The sequence below is a fragment of the Idiotropiscis lumnitzeri genome, chromosome 12 (genome assembly GCF_059441095.1).
Source record: "Idiotropiscis lumnitzeri isolate Australia: NSW breed Sydney's pygmy pipehorse chromosome 12, RoL_Ilum_1.0, whole genome shotgun sequence".
In the NCBI taxonomy this organism is placed as follows: Eukaryota; Metazoa; Chordata; class Actinopteri; order Syngnathiformes; family Syngnathidae; genus Idiotropiscis; species Idiotropiscis lumnitzeri.
In genome coordinates this window covers 7,178,141-7,198,134 of record NC_142402.1, presented here as the reverse complement: position 1 = coordinate 7,198,134, position 19,994 = coordinate 7,178,141, and the positions used below count along the sequence as shown (strand labels likewise).

At 39.4% G+C, this 19,994-nt stretch overlaps 1 protein-coding gene across 1 annotated transcript in view; it reads left to right on the top strand.

Moving 5' to 3' along the window:
- Positions 1 to 19,994, top strand: part of cdh24b (cadherin 24, type 2b) — a 175,961-nt gene that overhangs the window by 133,382 nt on the left and 22,585 nt on the right. The window contains exon 6 of the mRNA XM_088310657.1: positions 3,928 to 4,109. Coding sequence (XP_088166783.1) covers positions 3,928 to 4,109 — 182 coding nt within the window. The remainder of the gene's footprint in view (positions 1 to 3,927; positions 4,110 to 19,994) is intronic.

The following is a 19,994-nucleotide window of genomic DNA, read 5'->3' as shown; positions in this document are numbered from 1 at the left end:
TTGCCATCTTATTATAGTTGGACTCATGTACAAGTATGTGCCGACTTGTTTGGTCAATCACAATTGAGACAGTGTGTGCAGCTCCCATTAACTTCATAGGAATTAAGAGGATTAGCACTTGCTTTTCTCTTAACCTTATAACCGTGGGTGTAGCCTTGTAAATTCTATTTTGTTTTATTCTGTTTAGTCTTCAAAGTTTATAACTATTCCAGCTTAGTGTTTTATTTACATAAATGCACATTTATTTCACTTTTTTTTATAAGAAAACGGGCATCCTATAGCTCAAAAGCGTGACACGAAAGAGAGAAACTGATTTTATTAAAAAAAAGCTGTCAGACTGAATTAAACAAAACTTGTATTCCTCAGTGTTAACTTTAGTGATACATTTCCCCCCTTCCTTATAATTTCCTTATTAATTACAGGGTTCTATGAGTCATTTGAACTCAAGTTTAAGTTACCCAATATGATTTGCCGTGCATAGGACTATATACTATAAGACACTCCAATTCCTTTTCCAGCACATTTTGGGCAACTCTCCATGCTTCCAAATGTATGTTTGGTAAGTCACTTTTCTGACATGGTCTGCTGTGCTCCAGTGCACAAAGCAAAGTCCAAAAAGGCATGATTGGATGACTGGTGTGGAAGAACATGAGAGCCCTGACTTCAATTTCGTTGAACAACTTGGACAGAGATTGTGAGCTCACCTGTGACGTCACAAATGCTTTTCTGAATGAACAGTTATTCACCACGTATACTTTGAAATCTAAAAAGAAACATGTAAAAAGTCTTCCCTGAAGTTTGTTAACTTGAATACTTGAGCTGCCTAGAAACCAAGGCCAACTTTTTCTTCTGTGTTCCGTCACTGCTGTTTTGATGACCGGATGCCCCAAACATTTTTTCCATATAATGTAAAATGAGTTCCAGTCCTACTGGGAATGTTGGCACAATTATGTGTCACAGATATGTATATTCGCTTTGTATTGATTTAAGATTCCATTCAAGTTGTATCAACTAGCGAAAGATCTCCTGAGAATCTTTCACATTTGGGAAATTTGCCTTTCAGACTCAACATCTCCAGCGAAAACAAACAACTACAAGTGCAACAAATAATAGTTCATGCCGGTTTGATATCCAAACTGAAATTTTGATCCTCAAAGTAAAGTATCTGTCTCACTTGGGAGTCAGATCTACGCAGTTTGTCAGACTGTTTGTTGGCCTAGATTATGTTCTTGTTGAAGTGGCTTCTATCTGTTATTCTGTCAACTCAGTATGTTTGCAAGATGGGTGTTCTCTCCCACATTTACAGATCTATTTGACGTCCTCATCTTGAGAAGTAATAGACAACAACTCTGTTTGAATGATCCTGTCTGTCTTGCTTGTGCAAGCCAAATATACAATAGTTGTGTTTAGTCGAATATCTGCATTTCTTTAAGTGAGAATAATTCTAAATCCATCCTGACCCGTTTTCCTCACAAGGGTGGTGGGTGTGCTGGAGTTCCTGCCATCGGGCAGTGGGCGGAGTACACCCTGAACTGGTTGCCAGACAATCGCAGGGCACATGTAGACGAACAACCATTCACGCTCACAATCATACCTAGGACCAATTTGGAGTGTCCCAAATAACCTACCATGCATGTCTTGGAAATGTGGGAGGAAACCGGAGTACCCGAAGGAAACTCACGCAGGCATGTGGAGAACATGCAAACTCCACACACGAAGGCCGGAGCCGGGATCAAACCCTGTACCACTGAACTGTGAGGCGGACGTGTGAACCATTCATTCACACTTTCGCCATCTCCGAATCCTTACAATATTATTTGTTTCAACTCCCCATTCTGATCAAAATGAAAACATTATAATAATTTAGAAAAAGTTAAGAATAAATGCTCTTTCTGAGCTCTTTCTTCAAATCTTTGTTGCATGGAGTCAACCCATTTCTGGCAGCATAGGGCAGTTGGAAAACTTTTTACATTTAGGATGTGATTTGGTGTGGTTAATAATTGGGCCCCAAAACACACTAGCCTTAAAATAATAACATTTTGTTGAAGGATGGACGCAAGATTTTTTTTTTTCGCCACAGTTTTACATCATAACCTACTGGCAAAGTGAAACAGTGAAGCATGGTGGCATCAAATGGGGGACATTTCTCATAATGTATGATAAATTATCGCTTAACCGGGATTACTGATGAATTTGAATACACCAGAATACTCGAAGAGGTCATGTTGCCTTGAGCCAAAAGGAAATGCCCACACCAAATAAGCAAGAAGCATCTTGGTTCCAGACCAACACAATTAACATTATGGAGTGGCAAACTCAATCCCAGTCCTTAATCCAATAAAGAATTTGAGGGGTGACATCCAAAATGAAAAAGAAAGAAAAAAACTGCTGTTTCAGAGGACAAAAGAAGAAATGCAAAGAAACTGTGAAATATGCAGTAATTAAATGATCATTATCTGGAAAAACCTGTGCACATGTCAACCTTAGCTATTCCTTAAATAGTTTGACTCCATGCAACATAGATGAGAAGAATTTAATAACAGTGGTTATACGACTAAATTGCAGTTCAGTATTCACAGGAAAGTAACATTTCCAAGCAGCTTGTCAGCTGATAACATTAGAAAGAAAAATGAAAAGTTTGTGTGTTTTTTAAGGAAAAGTGAAAACGGTGCTTTCTTTCAATAGCCTATTCACTTCACGTTCTGAAAAGGAATAAACACTGATTTGGAAAAGAATATAAAGCATTAAATTTTTGTGGATGGAAATAAAATGGGGAATTTGCGCGCATTGCTTTTATTTTGAATTTAGTGTTTATTTCTCCCTGTTTGAGTTTTCTGCCACTTCCACCATGTTTGTTGATGCTGAGCCGTCAGTGTTTTACCTTTATCTTTTTACCATTTATCTGGAGCCTTGTACAGAATCTACTTTTATTAGAGCAAATTATCTGAGAAATGAACAAAATCTGCATTTAATATACTTCGCACAAGAAGAGGAAAATGTGCTTTGGCTCCGTATCATATTGAAAAAAACAACAACTTTAAAGCACTTGGCATTGGCGGAATTTGGCAAATTTTCCAATGTTTATTTTTTTATTGTTAGTTTACTGTTTTAATTATAGCGTTCCATTGATTATTATGGCCAATGTGAGGTAGCTGGCCATTGGACAAACAAATGGCTGTTGCAATTTCTATATGCTGTGGCCAGAGTAGACTGTCTAATTTCCCACTACATACAGACTGGGAGAGAATACAACTCTGGACCTCCTGTATGTCAATTTGAAGGAAGCATTGGAGACACGCTGGCGAGAGAATGTCTCCCAGCTGGGTCCGGAATGCCTTCGGATCCATCCCCCAAAGAGTTGGGAGAAGTGGATGGGGAGAGGGAAGTATTAGCTTCCCTGCTTGCCACCCCATCCCGGATGAGCAGAAGAAGATGGATGGATGGATAGATAGATCATGTTTTTGTTTAATTTAATTTCTAATTTTTATTTTACCATTATTATTATTAATAGTAGCATTAGTAGTAGTAGTTTCATGTTCATTGTTCATGTACAGCACTTCGTTTCAGCTCTGGTTGGTTTTGTAATTGTTTTACAAATTGTCTCTTGATTCCATTTCAGTTGTATTTATTATTATAACACAACAAATTTGGTTGGCATAAATTGCCTTTTTATTAAAACATCAACTTGGAGTGTTGAAACACGAGACTCATTTTCTTTTATCGCTCTAATCCTCTCAAGTATGTAAAATCAAATGCAGCGTAATCTAAATTGAATATTGTTGGCGTAAATATTGGCACGCAGCAGGTGAGAAGCATCCTTTTGAAACCCTTCTAAAGAAAAATTAGATTTTTGACTGGCAAATTTAGCGCTAATGAGCTTTTACAGACACAGATTCCCTAATTGTATTTTTTTTATATCTGCTTTAGGTATGTGGTCCTTCTCTGTATCTGAGCTGGCCATCCCAGGTGCTGAAATAGGACGTATCTCAGCAAGTGACGCTGACCTTGGCGACAACGCCAAGTTGGAATATACAATCTTGGAGGGGGAGACCGGTGACACGTTCAACATCACAGCGGTAAACCAAGATGCGGTCATCATACTAAACAAGGTGAGGGAAGGTTGACAGGATATACAAGAAATGTATGTAATACCATTATCTATATCACTGCACAATAGAAATCAAAGATAAAAGTGTTTGAGGTGTATGGTTGACACAAATAATCAACATCATAATGTAGTCTCAATCAGTGTGAGTGTGCTTGTTGTTTTTATGTGTTTTACTGTTCTCCCGGTGCACCAGAGAATATGGGTCTCCTTTCCCTCATGTGAGTGCAATTTTAGAATTCATAAGTATACTATTGTAAAAATTCAATTTAAAGATATTATGGCTTAAAAAAGATGATAACAGTGGTGTGAATGGTGGAACAGCGATATGGGAAACGCTTTATAGAATCAAACATGCATTCACACTCGCATACACACTTGATGCGATTTCAAGTCTTCAGTTAACATTATTTTGGGGAGAAAGTGGGAGCGCAGAGAAAGCATAAAAACTCTTCATAGATATGTTTTGACTGCATGACAACCTCATGTTGTGCTAAGCACATACTTTTGGATACAACTGCAGGTAAATTATCAACACTGCACACAATATCGTTCAAATCCGAGTGTAGTGTATGTAGCAGGGTCTCGACACAGCTGTTGTTTTAAAATTCTCAAAAGGGTGGACCCATTCTGGCCAGATACAGAAAAAAAAATAACATAAAATAATTCCAAGTGGGGTAGAAACATGTTATGACAAGTTACAGCTGTCTTTCAGACAGAGTTTCCATTTGGAACATTTGTATATGCAGAATCAAAAATGAAAATCTGCCATTTCATTCTGTGCTCAGCTGGCTAATAGTTCCCCAAAGTGCAATGCCAGATTATGACAATTTTGAACAGTTATTTTCTAAGATGGCTGTCACCCCCGATAATCACATCCTCATTAAGATGCGTGTGGCCACAGTGGTGTGATGAGTGTTGTCACCTGCTCATTACCATTACAATTTATTCAAATACGTACGCACATCTGTTTCTGGATGCAGAAGTAGGTCTTCATCATCCATGCATCATATGAAGTGAGCATTGAGAGGGAGATGGACTATAAAAGATATTATGCATTCGTTTGGGAGTGTCTACTCCAAAGTCTTTCTGACACTTGACAAATGTAAATATGTTTGCTTCATGCCACCAAACATGTATATGATCTTAAGTGTATTTTGTATGCATGGAAACACAAGCTCACACAGCACAAGTGCAGACAATTATATGTTGTCCAATTGTCATCGTTGCTCGTTACTGCCATACTAGTTTATCTCCAGTCCTGTCTAATACAGTACAACACAACACAACTTTTTGGATATAACACATTTCATAACAGTTGGAGCTGTATCAAAGCTCTTTACATGCCGTATAACATAAAATAGCAATAATTCAAACAGCTAAGACAGTGAAAGCAGTCAATTAAAACTCAAATGAATGATACTAACATATGTACAGTAGATCGGAGAAAACAGCAGAACAGTGATAATCTCATGTAAAAAAATAAAACATAAATAAACAAATTTTCAATTGATAGTGATCACAATTCATTCAATGAATTTATTTTTTCAATGATTCTGAGGGATTGTCCAACCCCGGTGTCATATTTCTGAATGAAAGCCAGTGACGTCCACCAAAAAAATCCACAGAGGGCCGAATCTGTCTTCCTACGCCTCGATTGGTTGACCACCTGTGCTGAAAAATAAACCTTTTGGGAAGTCTAAAATATTCGTGAAATTTTTAGTTTTGGCATGGTTGTGCAATACAATATGTAGGATGGTCTGCCAAAATCACAAACATGCTGAACTGGACCTGCCCCACCACGAAAATGACGATGCACTCCTTTTAATGCAGACGGCAGTCAACTTTCTGTCACCAAATTGTTACATCCATCTGGGGAGCGGCTTCTCTGGTGGTCTGCCAAATTCCAAAACACGATAAACTAGACTAACGCTGGCATGAAAATGAATTTGAGCCTGTTTTTATGCCGGGCACACTGTCGCCCGTCTACAAAAATAGGGCCTCTTGTGTGTCTTGCATACTTGGCCACTAAAGATGATTGTGATTCTGATTTTGAAATTGTATTATTCCATGCCTACTTTTGGGACACAATATATTACACTTTGGAACATGGTCCATCATTATCATTAACACAGCTCCTTTGGCTTATTTGCTTTTTTGCACGACCCCAGACATACGGCTGAATGTTCTTGGTGTACTATTCTCAGCTTTATGTCCACTAGTACAATTGAATGAGATATAATATAACCACTGTATCAACGAGTCTGTCTTTATAAGCGTAATGGTGCCCAGTTTTGAATATGTCACAGGGACAAATATTTGAGACTACAGTGGCACCTTGAATTATAAAATTCTTTTATGCTGTGTCAAAGGTTGTAGGTCAGTTTACGCTTATATCAAATCAGTCTTCACCATTGAAAGTGAAGTTGAAATTATTCCACTCCAACACCCAAAACCCACCACTGTTTTAAATGAGGAAATATAGCACAATACTATATACTTGATTGATTCAACAATAAAATAGAATGTAAAGAACCAATTTGATGAGGTGTATTTACTGTACATACTGTAGCATCCGTGTGTTGGATGTGTGCTTTTAAGTGGTGTAGTCTTGTGATCGATGTCAGATGCTGTGGTCGGGTTGGCCGTTTATTTCCGTGTTTGTATGCTGGTGTGAGTGGTGCCTACAGCAGCTGAGTATTTTCATTTTGAATTTGTGCGTTATGCCGTTTGTTTTTCATTGTATTATCAGACGTCAACTGTATTTTGGTCTATTTTTCTCTAACCAGCTCACCTGTGTTTTTTGCTAAAAAAAAAATTGCCATTTTTTTTTTTATATTAAACTGTTTTGGAGCAATCTGTAAACGATTGCATCTGGAATGCCACTTTTTCATCGCCAAAATCGATGAGTCAAGCCCCCATGTCTTGATCAGATGCTAGTGCAAAAACTGTACACAATTACTCCAGTTAAAATCACCTTTGTGCCCATTGTTATAATGTCTAATATTACTAAAGCGACAAATTGTCAATGAAAACAGAGCGCTATTCATTACATATTTATTGATAGAAAATGTATTTTTTAATTGAGAATTTATTGCGATAGCTATGAGATGCAGTTTTTCCACCAAATCAAGATATTTTAATATGTTTAATGTAAATGGAAAGTCCATACATTATATTAAATGTCATATTCCTTTGCTATGATCCAGCTCAGTTCAGTAGGATTCATGAAAAACAATCCAAACTCAGAGGAGGTTTTGCAGAACAGGATTGTTTTCCACAAATCTCCTTTGAAGTGAAGCAGAGAGTTGGGGAGAGGGCGGATACTGTACGAAAAGCTGGAAGAAAGAAATTGAAAGTTCTGCCCAGAGACTGATGAGAAAGAAAAGGGATGAATAAAAGTAGAGAAGATGAGAGGGCTGAGGGAGGGAAGCTAAAATGAGGTCCTGTGAAGCACTGACAGGACAGAGTGCTGTAACAAGGAGGTATGAGTTAGATAAAACTACAGAGCGATGTGTTGGGATTGAAGGCAAAAGGTGCAGAGAAGCACGGACAAATGACTGCCAGCGAAGAGGAATTACCATAACTTGAAACACAGATAGAAAGGTTCTTTCTGACAAAAATTACCTTGACAATGAGGTGGTTTGACAGCAGCAAGACACACAAAAAAAGTGATCCGCTCTATGAAAGTGGAATCATATTTCAACATTTGATCGCAAATAATAATGGGGAAAAAATAGTAGCCTTTATCTGCCACCAAAAGCAACTAGTGAGCAAGAGAACTAGATTACTCATAAGCAACGCTGATATATTTGATAACATTGTAGGCTGCCGTAGATACCAATGTCATGAGGATGGCCAATTTCAATCCCAGCATTACCTTTCATACAAGAGCAGACAAACAACATGAAAAATAATGTCTGAAATTGAAATTTAAATATTTTGTAGATATCATCATGAAACAATAAACACCAATCACTATACACACAGAATGAAGCATACAATATTAAGGACACTCTGAAAAGACAAAAGAAAAATAAGATATGGTAAGAAAAAAAATCCATCCATCTTTTCACATTTTTCTATTTCTGCATTCATTGAATCACAGATTCCAGAAGCAGCCATGTTTTATGAATGAATGTGGAAGTAGGCCCCATGTCGACATGTTGAACCTTTGCCAAACAAGTAGATAAAATGCTAAACTGTCAGAATGGCTCCCAAAAAAGGGACAATTGTAAAAATTACCAAATTTGCAGCAAATTAAACTTTTAAAAGACATGACGTCTTACTTTGTGTTTTTTTTTGTTTTTTTAAGAAAAAGACTTGCTCAGTATGCCAAAATTCATCAATGAGTTTTAAAACAAACAGAAAATAATAAATAAATAAATAAATAAATAAATAATAATAATAATACACCTGAATTCATACTCATGTTTTTCCACCGCAATTTAACTTTTTTCTTTTCATGATGGCCCAGATATTGTATTTTTTTCAATATAAATTCATTTTCGTCTGGATGTGGAAGCCTGCGATTGGTAAGTCTACCTACCTTCTTAACCTCCAACAAAAGCTCAACAAACCCGATAAGATTTTATTGCAAAACAGATTATGCATAAAATCTGTGTTTATTGAAGTTAATCCATTAATGAGCTGCATGCTCAATTTGTGCAGTCCGGAGGCAAAAGTGTGGGGAATTTTAACAGAGCGAATGAGATGATCTGTATGCCCTCAACCCCCCAGAGTAGGAAGGAATTCCAAGCGGAACAATTTGTGTTGCCATCAAGTTGGCCTTGACCCCTGCTTGTCACCTCGCTGCTGTGGGCTGACTCTCTTTAACAGCCAATCTTGATTGCAAGATTGCAAACACACAATTTCAGTACACACTGAGGGGACACACACAAGCACACAAGCACAGATAAACCAGAGCGAGATAAGTACACACGGTCACATAATATGATGCACTTGACCTTGCCGCTCTCTGTTTAAACTATGAAGAGGGATGATATGAGGTGAAATTGGTGACTTAAGGATGGAAGGAAAGATGCTGCGCGGTACTTGCTTGTCTACCTCAGTAGGATGATGTCAGATGGCAGGTGCGTAAGAGACTTGGATTGGCTGTTAAAGCAGATTTAGACATAGGGATCTGATGGAAAGAGTTAAAATGAGGTCGGAAGAGTAAAAGAAAACCGCAGGCCGGAGAAGACGTGGGACAGATGCATCTGAGCTGCCGGAGGAAGACAACATGGTGGAAACGTGGAAATGCAAGGGACATAGAAAAGAAGGAGGTTCATTAAAATCCTGCGAGTCTAGCTGCCGGCTGAAGCTGCCTGCCGCTTATCGCTGCTTATTTACTTTCTGTCCCACAGAAACCTCAAGCAAGAAAAAACATCTATCTCTCCTCCTATTGCCCTCCTCACCCTCTCCTGGCATCATCAGCCACTGTCTCTATGCATTTCGTTACTCTCGCCCTCTGCGACCGATCTGCCCACAAACATCACAAATGCACAAGACACACACGTTTAAACGCAAGCAGATGCAAACTCACAGAGAAATCTTCCAAACCACTTCTTCCCAAGCTCCCTTGCACCCCACCGCCACATTTGCGCGGCATATTGTCTACAGGCCATGCCAGACAGTAAGGATTGTTTGTCTGTGACTAAGCCCGATTCACATAGGCACATACACGGCACAGATACATTTCCATAACAAACATTTCTAATCCATTCCTTATTTTTAAATTTTTCAGATTTCTTTTTTTATTTTTTTTCCCATCATTCTCTTTAATTGGCGAGCACGCCCGCACCCCATTCATTTCCTAAAAATGCTCTACATATTGCACCTAATTGAGTTTTGATAGAGCATATGAACAAGGCCAAAGTATAAGTGGAAGGTAATTGGAGAATTAGCATAGCCCTCTGTGGTGCAATTGCTCCTTGACTTCAGTCGTGCCTTCTAATGGGCTGAGGGAAATATGCAGTGGGTGGCATCTTGCTAGTTGCTGGTGTACTAATTGAGGTGCTTTTCAAATCATTTAAATCTGTAAAGGTTGACAAAAACGCACTCTCACTCGTTTCAGAAGGATTCCAGATTTAACCCTGGTGCATTACAATGACCTGACGCATCAAAATTATTTCAACCATCCCAATGCAGAGTGATTAAATTATATTCTTAAAATGGTAATTTTGTTGTAAACAGAGCTAACTAAAGCCCCCGCAAAAAAATAGCCACCCCGTTTAGCAAGTTAGCTCACCCCATATTAATTCTTTATTGTTACACTGATGGAGTATAAAATGATTAAATCAGCTTGAAACTCCTCACTAATGATCAAAATGTTAAAACATCAAGTGTGATGTGCATCAAGTGCAAAAAATATAAAAGAATCCACACAAGAGCACTTCATGTTGCTGGATGGTCTCTGACTGTATTTTTATTTTCCTTATTCTTTTCTTATAGTGGAAAATGGGCCCCTTTCCTGGGGTCTATAGTTGCACACTAAGCATCGTTGGTATTCTGTACAAGGTTTTTTTTTTCAAGATTGTTACGGTTGCATTGATAGCGGATATCTGTACCTCTTGGGTGCTTGGATAACCGGGGATTGCCTCCATGTATTTCTTCTGATTTGTCTTCATAAGTCCCGTTGCACATACCACCCCTCGTATTATATTGATTTCTTTCAATGACTGGGTGGTTGTTGGGTCATTTTTCAGGTCTTGGTATTTTCTTATCATTTCCCTTTTTGCTCTGTTAAGCCCATAATCATTAGGAACAGCAACATCCATAATTTCTGACACGTGTTGTTGTTGGTGGTGGATTAAAACAGCCCCAACTTCTCTTGAGACACAGTTTTCATTTTACATGAAAAACATTTTACAGTACACCACCAAAATAATAAATGACACAAAAAGTATGAATTCTGAAATAATGATGTTCTTGTCACAATTTATTCACAAATGCATTAAGTGTGAAATGTGAGCCTGTTTAATTGAACACAAAGCTTTTATAGTAGGAATCAATAACTTATTCTGTCGTGTCAATGGCAAAATGTGGACATACAAGTTTCTTTTATTTTGTGTCATCTAATGGAAGAGCATGTACTTGCTTTGCCTGTCACAATACGACACCGGCATACATAAAGTAGATCAACAAAGATATATTTACACTTGATGAATAATAATTCCATCTAACCAAATTCTACAGCAGTTGTCCTCATTAGGGTCGCGAGGGAGATGAAATTGATCCCATCTGACTTTGGTGGTGAACACACCGCACTTGTAGCCGGTTCGGATTATATTTTATGGTTGGGAATCACTGGTGTATTAAATTAGATAAACCCTAAGTGTTAATAAATAATCATTGACAGGGGAATTGACTAAATAAACAAAATCATTATGAAAAGAAATTGAAGAAACACAACTCAGGAAGTAGTTTAGACTTTACAAATAAGGGAATGCACTCACCATGAATTAAATGCAGCAGTAAGAGTACCAAATCATAGCCAGTAGATCGCCAGGGGGCGTGAGAGTCGACCATGTTGCTGAAGCTTCCACTAGTTCTGGGCATCTTATTTAATTACTTTAAATACACAAATGCAATTGTTTGTTAATGTAGTTTGAGCAGATGAATGTATTGCGACATGGATTTTGCACTTTCCTGCAGTACAATTTCAAGTAAAGGATCTACGGCCCTGAAACTTGGTGAGTAAAACTTTGGTAGTATATATTGTGCGGTGACAAAGTGGCATAAGTCGATCACAAACTGCCAAGGGCGTACATTTCATGTCACATAGTATTAGATTTCTCTCTCCGAGTTTATCACGGAGTGTGTAAAAATGAACGAAAGAAGCAGGAAAGCCAAGGATGCAGAAGGTGTTTGCTAAAAATATTCTCCTGTAAATAATAAGGAACCTAGGTTGAAATCTTTCACACGAATAACGTGACAGTGCAGTGCTGTAAGTGATGCTGTAATGCACATCACACAACAGTGACATTAGCAAAAAATGGACATCTCTCCAAAACTGATGAAAATTCAAGTAAAACTGGTTAAAGGAGAGTGCGCTGCAGGAATTTCTGGCACCAATGTCAACAATCGCCTTTCCTTCATATTGTATTCTTTACATATATGGGCCATTGGGAAGGGTAGCTAGCCAGACAATCAATTTTGTTAAAAATACACATTAAATTCTCCCAAACATTTGTATAACCGTGTTATGGTCCAATCAAACCAACGGTGAACATTTGGGCAACAATTCTGACATCTACATTTGGTGCAAACACCTTCAGAGAAGCATAGTGGTGGTGGCATCATGCTTTGGGGTGGACTCTCCTCCGCTGGAACCGGGGCCTTAGTCAAGGTGAGTGAAATTATGAACAATTCCAGTGAACATCTGTGGGGTGATATGAAGAAGAGGCATAAAAGAATAGGCAAATATTCCCAGATCAAGATGTTCCGTGCGAAAAGGTTCCGACCCGAATAGATTGTTGCACCACCAGTAGCTTATATAACAGCATTCAAAGTTAAGTAGTGTTTTGAGATACCAGTGACCTGACTTGTGAGTTTTTCGAGATGCCAACCATTGCTCAACCGTGCATTGTAATAAAGAACTGAATCTTTTTATGCATTTGTGGAGACATTTTAGTGAGATACTTGGGCTTGTGCTTCGCTGAGGATCTCTGTCGTTCTTGTTGGCAGAGAGGCAACCGCTGTGATCAAGCTCTTTATTTGCATTAATGCTAATTTTGAAATATATTTTAAAATCTCAAGTACCCCTTGAAGTGCCTCCAAGTACCCGTAGGGGTACTCATACCCCCATTTGAGAAGCAGCACTTTAAGCAATGGACTGAACACAAATGTAGACAGACAATGTAACAGTACCGGTATTCAGTCATAAAGTCTTTGACCTTTGCATAGAACGACTCACCTTAGTGCCGTACTGATGAGCTCACAGAGCAGTTAAAGATGTTGTTGTGAATCCCAATGTAAGACACGACTCATAATATGAGAGTAGCAAAGAATGTCTAGACTCGAGTGGGTGTCAAAAAAATTCAATGACTAGTATATCTGTCTGTCAGTCTGTCCTATACTGCACCCAGGTGGTCTAGCCGCTAGGACCAGCAGGAGCAGTATTTCATTTATTTAGTGTGACAGGATGGCCGAGTGGTCTAAGGCGCCGCGTTCAGGACCCAGTCTCCCCAGGAGGCCTGGGTTCGAATCTCAAATTTCCCCATTGTGGGACTAATAAAGGACATCTTAAACTCTGTTCTAAAAGTATTTGTTGTTGCTGTATTGTATATGTTTCTAAACTACAATGCCATTTTTCGACATTCATATTAACTAAAACATCACAGTTCAATTTTTTAGGAGATTGAGGCTGGAACTAATTAATTGCATTTCCATTCATTAGAATTGGAAAAATGATTTATATATGTATATCTGCATAGAGTGTTATATAGACAGTTTGGAATTAAAATTGTGGTCACGGAGCGAATTAAACTTTCATCTCAAGGCACAACTATAAATTTCAGGGTGTGCGTATTTATGCGACCAGGTTTTTAGTTGTTTTTTTATTTTTCCCATTGAAATTTATTGTGCATTGAGTTGGACTGGCTATAGCTCATGAGAATGCTGGAAAAAGCTCTTTTTAAACAAATTAATGTATTTTGTAGATCAATTGAAGTATTTGCAGAGCAGCGTCATCCTTATTCAGGAGCTTCCCATTTGAGGTGTGTCCCAATTGAGCAGCTGTGAGCTATGTAAGTCTACTATTTATGCACCTTCAGAATCTCGTCATATACCTGGGGGACAAGCAAACTTGTGCATATGTCAGTTTGCGGTTATTATTTCCATATGCTCACACTTAAAACGGCTGGCTAATCCTCGGTCACACACCAGCAGCGAGACCAGGATTATCTGTGTTTGTTTTCTCACGACGAGAGATTGTGTTAATATTCGCAGAGGAAGAAAGTGATGGAGCGAAAGAGGAGTGCAAGCAATGTCTTGGTCAGAAGTTGAAAATGGGAGGCTCGCTGCATTTGAGAGTGAAATAAAGGAGACGCATAAGACAACCAGAGAGGAAGAGGGAAGACAGCAGAGGGAGAACAAAGTCAAAAGGGAGATTAAGAAGAAGCTTTGTTCTCTCAACTCTTGGAGTTATGATGGTTGGCAGAACTGTCCAAAGCGCTTGTCATCAGACAATTGTGATGTATGATTTTGATTTAGAATGTGCAGTAAAAAAAGAAAGACCATGAACAGCGGGAAACGCGCACAAGAAGTAAAGCTATCTGTGGTGTACACTCTCTCTGGTCAGCACAAGGAGGCATATGCTCTCCTTGTGTTCAAATGATCACTGACTCTTTAATACATCATCAATTAGAGTACAGGCAGCGAGTCTGGAGAACCACCTTGTAACATCAAGCCTAGCTCGGCAAGTCTTGTGCATCGACTGTACGTGAGCCAAACACACACGCACACATGCGCGCACACATTGTAAACTGAGCATGTTTGCCTCTGGGTCAGCTTCTTTGGGGAGGCGTGCATCACGTTTCATTACTCCAGCAAGTAGGTTAGCTAATTAATTTCTCCTAATTATGAGAAGCATTAAAAAGAGAAATTACACACTATGTTCAAACTGGATGATTCGGAATGCTAATTGTGAGCAGAAAAAAACTACATTAGTGTAAGTCACAGCATACCATAGAAATCGCCGGAAGTAAAATTTCCCGAAGCATTATTCATCAATGTCCTGTTCCTGACCGTCACGGCTGCTATTAGCCGTGCACAACCCACATCAGAATCGGAATGCTCTTTATTGTCATTGTACTGGGCATTCTGATTCTGACTCCAACCCGTCTTTGCCTCATCAGTCTGCAAAACCTTAAGTTTTGACGCTTGTCTCATTACATGTAGGAACATTCAGCCTGAACTTTCTGTTCATCCCACTGAGATATTTGAATCTTTTGTTGTACCCTTATGTACTTTTTACATGAAGGCTTTTGCAAACAGTAATACTTTCTCTACTGCCCTGTAGAAGTTGTTGCTCATATCACTAACAGCATATGTGATGTGCATGTTTAATTATGGCCTATGGTGGTTTCTAGCATCTACCAGTGAGAAGAAGATAACGATTCTGCCCAGGATCAAGTTGAGCCTGGGATTTTCTCTACCCACTTCTTAGTTACTGACAGTCCTCAAGAATCAAGGAGCTGATGTTTTCTTTCCCCACCATCCCTTGCAAAATGTCTTTGTCCTTCTTGGGAGTGAGGTCCAACCAGACTTTGATGGATGATCAGTGAACTAATTCAGTAGCTGCTGTGTAGAAATGCCACAACAGCTCCTGTTGGGGTCTGTTTTCACTTTGTTCACACAAAGCACATCCTCAATTGGGCCGTCTTGCAGATGACGTTCGTGATATTCAATGAGCAATTGTAGTCCACGTGAAATCAAAGGTCTCAAGTGTTGACACAAGGCGGATGGCTGTGCGCATGGTCAGCTCCTGATTGTTCTTTCTGCACCAATGCTGCAGTTTTTCCAGCCCCCATTTATAAGCAATTTTGTTGCTATTTTACATGACACGGATGACTGCGGTGTCCTGTAAGCTTCTGGTGCTTGACGGGTGATTGGTTGTTTGTATAGGGTACATCCTCCATCCATCCATCTTCTGTACCGCTTCTCCTCACTAGGGTCTTGAGCATTCTGGAGCCTATCCCAACTGACTTTGGGCAGCAGGTGGGGTACACCCTGAATTGGTTGCAAGGCAATACCAGGGCACACAGAGAGAAACAACCATTCACACTCACAATCACACCTAAGGACAATTTAGAGTGTTCATTCAACCTACCATGCATGTTTTGGGGATGTGGGAGGAAACTAGAATACCCGGAGAAAACCCACGCAGGTATGGGGAGAACATGCAAACTCAACATAGGAAAGCCGGAGTCTGGATACAAACCCTGGACATGTGCACTTTGAGCCGGACGTGCCTCCCCGAACACATTTGGGGGTTTGAATTGATTGTGTGACTTAGTTGTTTTCACCCCCCAAAAAAATACTGTCACCTACCTATTGAATACACTGTACCTATTACACAACCATAGGTTATCACACATTTGACAACAAAGGTTAATTTTCAGTCAGATGTGTCGCCGTAGCCTGTAAAACATTTACATCGGAAACTGTTATGCTATCTGATTTTTTGCTTAAGGTGTTGCCGTGCGTATGGTCTATTCCACATCATGCTTTATTATCAGCATTTCCACAACATGCAAGCAATTGCCTCAGCAGCCAGGGACCAGACAGGCCTTAAGCAGTTTAGCACACTGGCTGAGAGGTTAGAAAAGATAACAGAGTCAAAGAAGAAAGCAAACTGACTTGCAAACCAGGATTACAGAGAGCTTGTCCATCTCTTTTCAAGGCTACTGATTGCAAAGTTGAATAAATGAAGCTGATGCTATTCTAAAAAAAGCGACTCCAAGTACTCAGAAAAGTGGCTGTTAAAACATTTGTTATAATTGGTGCATGGTGAATAGTGCTAAAGGAAGGGTAGCTTCCATAATGCACCTTCAAGACCATGACTGACCCTTTAAAAAGTGGAATATTAGCAATATTCCGTTTGCCCAAGGCCGTGTAAACACTTGCGAGAACCCGAATGTGCTCATAGTCCATCTTTTAAAAACCCAAACAACACCCTTGGGTTACTTTATTTTTAAACCAAAGGTTTTCCCATATAAGCACGTATCGGGATATCATCATTGAACGGACCTCAGCAAAACTCAGAACCATGTATTAGGAACGGGGAGGAATTAGACTACTTTAATAATGTTATTTAAGACAAGAAAATAATACCTTTGATTGTCGGTAGAAAGTAAGAAGCAAAAATGTCCATTTGGATCATGACATTGTGTCACCGTTTTGATGGGGATATTTCAACTGATCACAATTACTTATTTAGGATAAGCGAGTAGTTCTGTCTGCTCACGCATTTCAACGGGTTATTGAGAATATTTTAGAAATCGTAATTTCGCCGGTTGGTCATTCATCATTCGCCAGCGGGCGTCATGATCATTCCGTCATTATTTCAGGCCGGCGCAGTCCATCGGTCGTCAGTCCATCACTCGGTCATCGTTATTTCAACCCTGCTCCGTCATTGCTAAAATACAGTTGATCTATTTTAGGACAGTCAGTAAAAAACTGTTAACAAGGGCATCTTGAACAATTGTATTTATTTAGAATCAGCTATTACGAAACATTTTTTTTTTCTTTTTTTACTATTACGGTTGCTCCTCCGGGTTCTGCTCTCCAAACTGCCCCTTCGTAGCTGGGGTACCCCAACGGGGCCTCTTCAGCTTGAGCATGTCACCAGCTTTGGAAAACATCCTCTCCACGACAGTGGAGCTTGGAAGAGGGATGTTCTACTTGATGAACAAGCCTACCCATATCTCACTGTGCTCCTTGGGGAAGAGGGCCCAGGAGAGAACTTCCTGCTGGGGCTTTCAGTCCTCGATACTAGCTCTCAGCATCGCACAATTAGCTAGCAGCACTCGACAGACAATTTGTCATTATGAAAGCCAGTATTTTACCGACATGACACAGTGGGGCCACATCGAAATTTTTGTAGTGTGGACAGGGCAAATGCGCCAACGTGTGCCGCAAAACATTATTTGCTGAAGATTATCTTTGCTTTCCGCGTTAGTGACAATTTGGGTATCAGCCAAAAATTGCTTCTGTCCGCGCTTATTCTGTCACAGTTTCAGAATTTCCGTCAGTCTAAATCTGCCAGCGATACGGGAGTCTTTCAGTGACGGACTGACGGACCTTCTGTCGGTACTGACAGACTACTGACCCTTGAAAAACACGCTGTCTCAAAGCAACCAAGAGAAAAATGGTGTAAATTCTAACATAGCCAGGTTAGCAGTCCGGTCCATTCTTCTCAGCTAGTGTGTTTAAACATCTTACCTGAAAGAATCCAACATCTTGTGATTTGGCTTTGATTCCAGTGAGAGATTATGATTAGGCATGGACTGATATGAGATTTTGACAATATGATAAATAAGTGAAAAAGTATTTGGGTTACAATTACAGCTCTAAAATGTATTATTTTGAAAGGTTTGTGTAAAAAAACATCTTCGCATTGGAAACTATAGGTTTTCTAAATAAAATCAAAAGTTCAGCAGTAAAATGTACTTCATTCTCCCAATATGAGTGAGAGGCGGGTTACACCGTGGACTGGTCGCCAGTCCGTCACAGAGTGATTCTGTTCTCCTGATGTGATGCAGATAGACCTGCTGATCACCATATAATATCATACATGTATTAATGGCCAGTATTATTAGTGTTAATCCTTTCTCTCAACACCAAGACCAAAAGAATTGCTAAAAGGACCATGGAATTAGTGGATAATAGAAGAAAATGTGTCTGTGTGTGCGAGTGTGTGCTTGCATGTGCGTCCGGGTGCTTTTGGATGAATGCATTTATATTGTGTGGGTTGTAAATAACAATGTATTTTCAATTAACCATTCTTTAAAACAACCAAAGCCCCAAATTAGATTTCGCTACATTGAAGAGGCTCTATTAAGGATTTTATGCATATTTGACATAGAATGAAAATCGCTCGATAGTTTTGTGTGTTTATTTTTTTTTTTCATAATCATTATAATTCACTACAATAAGTCCCATTTAGCTCTGCTATAATGTTTGTGTTGCATACCTCACAGCCAAATAACCATTCACGAGTAGGCCTACTCATTGTAATGAAGAAAAAAAAACTGAAAACTTATCAGCTCCAATAATGTAGAATTGATGGCCAAGGTGAGAGAAAATGTTTTTCGAGCCAGAGGAATATAAAAATGTGAACCAGTGGAACGTGTCAGTGCATGAAACTATTAATGGGCGCTAGTCAAATAATTTATGTGTAGGGAGAAAAACGTCGTACACTTGAGCTTCTGGTTGCTAAGTGTTTCCTGTTAGGGCAAATGAGGGCGAAGCTTTTGAGTGTGTGATGAGGTTTGTTAGAGCTTGCCCCCTGTCACTGATGCATTAGGCAAAAAAGATGGGTGGGCATCAGTGGGTGGGTGATGGCGTGTGTCAGGGAGGCAGATTGGCATGATGATGTGCTGGATGAAAAAGAGGAGGGCGATTGGGATGAGTGTATATGCACAGTGCAAGTGACATGTCTCCTCCTCAGACTGATTTTCGAGTTCTTCCTGTAATGGGAACCATGTTATGAGAATGTTTTCATTTGCAACACAACACACACATGCAGGCCCACTGTCTCTTTGTCTTTGTCTTTCACCAGACATTTGCCTTTTTTTTTTCCCAGCATGTTTGTTTTTTCCGTCAGGGCATCCCAACAATTACTTTGCTTTTTCTCTTCCAATGTAACATTTCTTTTTTTCTTGCTAAAACTGCTGACTTCCTGTGAAGCAGTTTGCTGTGGTTTACAGTTCACAGAGAAGGGGATGTGGTGGAATATAAAATGAGGGATCAGAAATAAAGAGAAGAGGAAGTAAGATATCAATATTCCCAGTGAAGCCTGATTCCTCACAATGATTTTTTTCCACTAGAATCAGACAGCAAATATTGTGCAAAGCCAGAGATCCTATTTATCTGCTCCCCACTACGCTTTTTCTGCGCCACTCATAAAGAACTGATACATGCTGACAGACATACTTTAAGAACAAGCATTGTGACAGAAGATCTAAGGCCATGTACACAGACGCCCTCATTAATGTTAAAAAAATGTATATGAGTGTCTATTTGTCCACTCTCTACAACATGCTGCTCTGCAAAGATGATCATAGCTTTGAGATATTTGCTTTTCATAAAAGTCCTACAATCAGATGACCACCTCAGGCAAATTGGTCTCAAAAATATTTGTGACAAGCAACCATTACATGCG